This window comes from Zea mays, chromosome 7 (genome assembly GCF_902167145.1).
Source record: "Zea mays cultivar B73 chromosome 7, Zm-B73-REFERENCE-NAM-5.0, whole genome shotgun sequence".
Lineage (NCBI taxonomy): Eukaryota > Viridiplantae > Streptophyta > Magnoliopsida > Poales > Poaceae > Zea > Zea mays.
In genome coordinates this window covers 165,383,688-165,391,882 of record NC_050102.1, presented here as the reverse complement: position 1 = coordinate 165,391,882, position 8,195 = coordinate 165,383,688, and the positions used below count along the sequence as shown (strand labels likewise).

The 8,195-nt window shown below is 42.6% G+C and overlaps 1 protein-coding gene across 1 annotated transcript; it reads left to right on the top strand.

Annotated features, from left to right (window-relative positions):
- The first annotated feature begins 5,159 nt into the window (after positions 1 to 5,159).
- On the top strand, positions 5,160 to 6,614 carry LOC103633282 (uncharacterized). The gene is made up of 2 exons (XM_008654985.3): positions 5,160 to 5,433; positions 5,511 to 6,614. The coding sequence occupies exons 1-2, from the start codon at positions 5,192 to 5,194 to the stop codon at positions 6,313 to 6,315; spliced, it is 1,047 nt and encodes a 348-aa protein (XP_008653207.1). The 5' UTR covers positions 5,160 to 5,191; the 3' UTR covers positions 6,316 to 6,614.
- Positions 6,615 to 8,195: the final 1,581 nt, after the last annotated feature.

The window sequence follows — 8,195 nt, the reverse complement described above, 5'->3', positions numbered from 1 at the left end:
GCAAGCAGTCATCATCTCAGCGAGGTGATTACGATCCCAACCATAAGCTAGGCCACGAAGAACTGCCCACCTCGCCTGCAATAATCCAAATGCTCGCTCTATATCGTTTCGACAACTCTCCTGCTTGGTTGTGAAGTGAACCTTTTTCTCCTCAAATGCATGACGAATTGCTTTAACAAAGGTTGGCCAATTTGAATAAATGCCATCCGCTAAGTAGTATCCGAATTTGTACGTCGTACCATTAATAGTGAAGTTGACTGGTGGCATCGTCCCACTACGTAATGGATCAAATACTGGTGAACGATGCAGGACGTTCAGATCATTGTTAGTACCTGAAAGTCGCCTAGAGGGGGGTGAATAGGGCGAAACTAAAATTTACAAAGTTAATCACAACTACAAGCCGGGTTAGCGTTAGAAATGTAATCGAGTCCGAGAGAGGGCGTAAAATCAAATCGCAAGCGAATAAGGAAGTGAGACACAAGGATTTGTTTTACCGAGGTTCGGTTCTCGCAAACCTACTCCCCGTTGAGGAGGCCACAAAGGCTGGGTCTTTTTCAACCCCTTCCCTCTCTCAAACGGTCCTTCGGACCGAGTGAGCTTTCTCTTCTCAAATCAACCGGGAACAAAACTTCCCCGCAAGGACCACCACACAATTGGTGTCTCTTGCCTCGGTTATAATTGAGTTTTGATCACAAGAAAAGAATGAGAAAGAAGAAAGCAATCCAAGCGCAAGAGCTCAAAAGAACACAACAAATCTCTCTCACTTAACACTAAAGCTTTTGTGGAATTTGGGAGAGGATTTGATCACTTGGTTGTGTCTAGAATTGAATGCTAGAGCTCTTGTAAGTAGTTGGAAGGTGGAAAACTTGGATGACTTGAATGTGGGGTGGTTGGGGGTATTTATAACCCCAACCACCAAACTAGCCGATTGGTGGAGGCTGCTGTCGCATGGCGCACCGGACAGTCCGGTGCGCCACAGGATACTGTCCGGTGCGCCAGCCACGTCACCAGGCCGTTGGGTTCCGACCGTTGGAGCTCTGACGAGTGGGCCCGCCTGGCTGTCCGGTGGTGCACCGGACAAGTCCTGTAGACTGTCCGGTGTGCCACCCGCGCGTGCTCTGCTCCTCTGCGCGCGCTGGCACGCATTTAATGTGTTGCAGTCGACCGTTGGCGCGAAGTAGCCGTTGCTCCGCTCGCTCACCGGACAGTCCGGTGAATTATAGCGGAGCGGATTCTCGAAGCTGGCGAGTTCAGAGTCGCTCTCCTCTTGAGCACCGGACACTGTCCGGTGGTGCACCGGACAGTCCGATGAATTATAACGAAGCGCCTCTGAAAATTCCCGAAGGTGCGAAGTTTGGCTTGGAGTCCCCTGGTGCACCGGACACTGTCCGGTGCGCCAGACCAAGGCTGCCTTCGGTTATCCCTTGCTCTTTTTTGTTGAACCCATTTCTTGGTCTTTTTATTAGCTAAGTGTGAACCTTTGGCACCTGTATAACTCATAGACTAGAGCAAACTAGTTAGTCCAATTATTTGTGTTGGGCAATTCAACCACCAAAATCAATTAGGAACTAGGTGTGAGCCTAATTCCCTTTCAGTACCAGGCATTCCAAAAAAGACATGCCAAATCCAGAGGTCATACCCAGCGACTGGCTCTAGTATCATTGTTGGCCTCGAATTGCGCCCACAAAATTGTTCGCGCCATGCAGTAGGACAATTGCGCCATTCCCAATGCATACAATCGATGGAGCCTAGCATACCCGGAAACCCCCTGTCGGCGTTTAGATCAGGCGCAGTACATGAGTGTTGCTGTTCAGTCTGACTCTTGGATGTGTAAGGAAGGAGGACACGGCAGTTGGCTATCGTCTCCTCGACATCGTATTATCACAAAGGTGAGGAGAGCGAGGTAGAACCAATCAAATTAGGGTAAGCTTGACACATGGACAACAGAGGCAGCCGACACTAATGTTTTTTTTCCATCTAAAACATATATGCACCAATTGTGTGACGTGTAGGCAAGAGTAGCAAAAGTTAGTTTTTTATATTTTTAAAATTCAAACAATTAAAATTGTGCCAACCAAAAGTTAGTTTTTTATATTTTTAAAATTCAAACAATTAAAATGGTGCCAACCAACACTAGTACAATTTAGCTATATACAAGCGGTAGACTTTTTACATCACATGTGGTTCGGTTAGAAAACATGTCTCATGCTATTCGAACCGCCTGTGATGTATTAGTATCACAAGCGGTTTTTGTTTAGGACCGCCTGTGGTGCTCTATTCTTTTCACAAACGAACCCTAATGAAAAACCACCTGTGATTGCGATTTGATCACCATATTATTAATATTTTAACCATATTAATATTTTAATTTGAATTAATATTTTAATTTTTAACAGAAATATGCAAATACAATTTAAATAAATTAATATTTAATTTTTAACATAAATATGCAAATACAATTTAAATGAATTAATATTTTAATTTTAACAGAAATATGCAAATACAATTTAAATGAATTTTAATAGCACACATAGATAACTAGAGAGATTTTAAATTAATTGGCAACCACAATGCATATAGTCAATCATACATGATAACAAATACAATTTGATTCATACAATTTTTCATGAACTACCATTTTTTCGCATGTATGGCTTTAAGTTCTTATCAATTTTCTTTTCCACGCGCTTGATTCTCTCTGGACCGTTAAAGACGAACATCTCTTCATACTTATTGTATTCCTCATCTCCGTCTCCCACATTCTCAACTCCAACAATTTTTTGCTTTCCAGAAATAACTACATGCATCTTCTCATCTGCTGGATCGAGTACATAGAACACTTGTGCAACACATTCGGCGAGAACCCACGGGTCATCTTTATATCCTACTTTCTTTAAGTCTACTAGTGTGAGTCCGTAGTTATCCACTGTCACCCCCACGGGATGTACCCATTGGCACTTAAATAAGGGTATTTTCATGCTTGGGCCATAATCAAGTTCCCATATTTCCTCTATGAATCCAAAATATGTGGTCTTCTGTCCATGTAGGTCAAAAGCATCGATACGAACACCGCTATTTTGTGCAACACTTTTCATTTCTTTTGATTTAGTGTAGAATGTGTACCCATTGATGTCATATGCTTGCCATGATGTCACAAAACACGATGGCCCAGAAGCCAAATTCTTCATTGTTTTCTCTTCCAAAGAGTCTCCGAATGGGATGTTTTTGTCCATTAACCATTCGCTGAAATGATGTTTGTGCTCCCTCATGATCCAGTCCTCTGTGCGGTTCTGATTTTCTTTACGAAGCTCATCCAGGTGTTCCTCTATGTAAGGCTCGGCTATCGTGAGATGTTGTAGTACACTACCATGAGCACAATGTACTAGCTTGTAATCCTCAACGTGAAAAGTTTTCCTGCCCATTCTCCCTCTCCCACATAATTTACCCTCATGTTTAGGTACAGGCACACCTATCATTGTTCCGTCACTGATGTAATCTATACAGCTCTCAATCACTTCTTCTGTAGTGTATCCCTCCATGATTGAACCTTCTGGGTGAGCGCGATTTCGCACATAACCTTTTAATACTCACAGATATCGCTCCAACTGAAACATATGATGTAAATATAGTGACCCTATCTGGCAGAGCATGCACTGTAGTGTAAACATATGATGAAAACAAATCTGGCAGAGCATGCACTGTAGCCATGGTGAGTGAATCCAAAATATAATAATCGGCGGGGGGGCAGCCGCTTGGCTTCGTCGTCCCGTTCCCGTTAGGCACAGCACAGCAGAGATCTTGTCAGGGCATGCAAATGCATGCGCCGAGCTGATCTGGAGATGGGTACCGCGGAACAGTCTCATCTGACTCCACGTCGTTGTGTGCTACTGCTACTAGCTAACAGCCCGATCTGTGTATAGTTCTAAGTCCTCACGCAGCAGACTGCCAATCTGCATTGCTATTCGCGTGCCAGGAGCCAGTATCTGAAACGACCCCAAAGTAAGTTGTTTTCAACCTTGAGCAATGCACAATACACAACATATACTCGTGTGAATAGAGTCACCGGGTGCATTAAGCATGGATTTTTTTTCCCACAAGGTATAGCTTCTTCTCTAAATTTGTTAGGTTCACTATAGTTTCTACTAAGATCGGTATGATTTCCATGTACGTGTCTATTACTGTTACGAGTAGTAATATTTCGCACATACATATATATGTATCGTCATAAATTTATTATGATATTTTTCTAGATTAAATTAAATATAAAAATGAACTAAATTTCTAATAGAGAAAATAGATACTATCTAATAAAAAAAGTTTTAAAAAATGGAACAGGCTGAAATATGAAACATGTTTCGTCGCAGAGTGTTGGCCGAACGTCAGTCCTTGTGTCCGTCAAATCATACCATCATTCACCAACAACTTGATCGGCGTACGTGTGGTACAATTATAATCATAAACTTTAATCTCTATCACATCGAATGTTATTCGATGTTTAAATCATAATTACGAGTATTATATATAATCTAATTATAAAACTAATTAAATAGATAAAAACTAAAAGACGAGGCAAGTTTATTAAACTTACTTAAGTCTATATTTACTACTTATAATTGGTATTTAAATATTTAATACGACACGACACCCCCACACATGAACATGAGACTGTCTTCAGTGGTTCCCCCTAAATTTGTCCCCCTATATCCCACTCACGTGCCACGTCAGCGATCTCTCTCCCCGTATATCTCCACGCTCTACAGCGGTTCCCCCTATAACAATCCTCTATACCCCACCATACAAATATTATATTCTTTCATCATCAACTAACTCAACTACCATCAAATATTAAATTTATTTTTATTTATTCTTTGCACAGTACACGGGCGTATTTTGGTCCACATGTAATTAGCAAACTTCATAATTAGTATTAATACGTTAGTATAAATACAGTACAATTTTATGTATTTGTATAAATAGAAATTCTCATTCTTCTAGTACACGATACGAGTGACTTGCACGACACGACTGGCTTGTACAGGAAGCCACGACCACCTGGCTTCCTTCACACACCGAAGGCACCTATAAATAAGGTACCCTGGGCGCATGCTCCACTCATCTACACACTCGCCTCTTCTGTATCATCCGCCATTCCATCACAAGTCCGTAGTACGTACTCGTAGTTTAGCTCGTCATGGAGTCATTGAAAAGCCTTGTGTTGTCCTCGTCATCCGACGATTCCGACGATGAGATCGATACCTTGTTGCTTTCCCAACATGTTCACCACCTTGTACTAGGAGACACGAGCACGCGCCGTAGGCGCTCCTCATTGCCTCGCCGAGTTATCCATAGGGACCACGCTGCTGGAGAAAATCTCATCAAACATCACTACTTCGGACCTAATCCTGTGTATCCATCACATGTTTTTCGTCGAAGGTACATTTCCTAAGTTATGATTTTACTTTCATTTGGAGGTTTGTTTTCTTAATATTTTGCTTTGTTTTCGTTTATAGGTTTCGGATGCATCGTCCTTTGTTCCTACGTATCCTTCGTGCCGTTCAGCGAGAAGACGAATACTTCACTATTCGATGTGATGCAACTGGTTTAGCAGGGCTTGGTCCATTGCAAAAAGTTTGTGCTGCATTGCGTATCCTTGCGTACGGGTTACCAACCGATGCAGTAGATGAGTACATACAGATTGGACAGACTACCGCTAGGGACTGCCTTATCCGTTTCTGTCGCGCAATCATCTCTTCCTTTAGCGAACGATACCTTCGTATCCCTAACCACGACGACATTGCTCGTATACTACGTGTAAACGCGGACAGGGGGTTTCCGGGTATGCTAGGCTCTATCGATCGTATGCATTGGGAATGGCGCAACTGTCCTACTGCATGGCGCGGACAGTTTTGTGGGCGCAATTCGAGGCCAACAATGATACTAGAGGCAGTCGCTGGGTATGATCTGTGGATTTGGCATGGCTTCTTTGGAATGCCTGGTACTAACAATGATCTCAACGTGCTTCATCGGTCACCTGTGTTTGATCCGTTACGTAATGGGACGATGCCACCAGTGCACTTCACTATTAATGGGACCACTTACAATTTCGGATACTACTTAGCAGATGGCATATATCCAAATTGGCCTACCTTTGTAAAAGCAATTCGCCACGCATTTGAGGAAAAAAGGTTCACTTTACAACCAAGCAAGAGAGTTGTCGAAAGGACATTGAGCGAGCATTTGGAGTTTTGCAGGCGAGGTGGGCAGTTCTACGTGGCCCTGCTTATGGTTGGGATCGTCATCACCTCGCAGAGATGATGACCGCTTGCATTATTATGCACAACATGATTGTCGAGGACGAAGTGGGCCCCCTGAAGTGTGTAACAATATTCCTGAGGTCCGCAACGAGTGGCTAAACAATCATATCCGCTCCGAGTTACCCAACGATCCCGACCAGGACATCACATGCCAGGCCACATACTTGTCTTTGCAGCACAACCTGATAGAACACCTTTGGGCTCGTCGAGGGTCCATGGGTTGATGGCTTTTATCCATAATATGTGGTACAACAATGTTGTTTAATTTGTAGTATGAACTAAATCATGTGTACCACGACTGCAAGTCGTATCTGGTTTCTTGGTCCATAGTTAACAACTCATGCTTCCTTGTATGTGTAATGCCTCTGCTAGAAATAAGTTGCATATGTTGGCAAACTTCAAGTCATGTATGATAATCCTTATTATGAATATCAATAATCTGAAAATAAACAATGTTCAAAAACCAAGCTGATGATCTCAAACAACTAAGGAATTGTTCAAACACTCTAAAACACACATGTCCAAACACAGAGGACCACGGTTTGCCGATACAAAGGTGACAAACACCTTATCAAATATATTAGTACTCTTCACACAGGATTGTTGATGAAATATTCGATTAAACCTTTTCTCCTTGCGATGTAAACAGCTCTCAACTCTTCAGGTAAAGCATCCATGTCCATAGCATAAAGTTTGTTGAGCTCTTCGTCTTTTTGCTTCCTATCATCAATTTTTTTCCTGTACTTCTATTTCCTTGGATTGAACCTCCAACTTCTTGAGTTCAACTTACTTCATGAACTCAATGTTCTGCTGTTTTAGGTCTGATTTTTCTTCACTTTGCTTCAATCTTGCTACTTGAATGTCATGGATTCTTGAAAGGTAGTCAGTAGACTGGGATGAACTGGACATTGACTTCTTCCTTGATGCTTTCGTAGAGTCACGTCCTAATGGTCTCTTGCCTTTTGAACCACCTTCATCATATTCCACTTCATTAACAGAGCCTGTAGGTGTAAGACTACGGACAGGCTCCATCCACGCATTGCCTCTCCAGGGGCTTCCATGAACCATGGCATCCCATTTGGGTTCATTTTTAAGGCGCGTCCAGCAATGCATGAAATGAAAAGGCTTTTTCTGTGATGTTGCATAAAGAGTTGCAGCTTTCGAAGTCTACACAAGATTTATAACCAGACGTCAGTCCACGAATAACAGTAAGATGACATAAACCTTGACATACATAACGTATTACAAATGAATATCATTGTACCTTGTCGTTATCTGTGAGGCCACTCTGGTTTTCCCTTAGGACTCTAGCATAGAATCCAACAAATTTGCCTGTTTCAGCTCTTATTTTGTCCCACCTGCTGCTGAGAGCCCTATTCAGCCTCAAAGGAAACTCACCTCTAAGTTCATTGTACCTTTTCTCAATTCTAGCCCACAAACCCTCCTTCCTCTGCCCTGTGCTAATAACTGGGTCACTACTAATCTCTAGCCATGTTTTGCAAAGCAACAGGTCTTCATCAGGTTTGAAGTTCTGTTCCTTTGTCCTCCTAAATGTCCCAGGTGTATCAGAAGGTTTGCTAGGGCTGTTAACTTCCTGGACACTGTGTTCTGCTTCGGATTCAAAATTTATAGGGTCGGTCTGGTTTGGAACATGGGTGGAAACCTGTGGACATGGAATGGGTGGTACCAGCTGTGGTTGACCGAAAGATGTTTGTGTAGGAGGACCCCTAGGATTCGACATACCAAAATATGGGTTCCATGGACTACGAAATGTATATGGAGATGGGTCATTAGGTCCCTGGGACCAGGTAGGATTGGTCATATGGGATGTAGGATTACTAAAAAGAGAAGCCTGTGTTGGGTCCAAACCTTGGGCCTGCC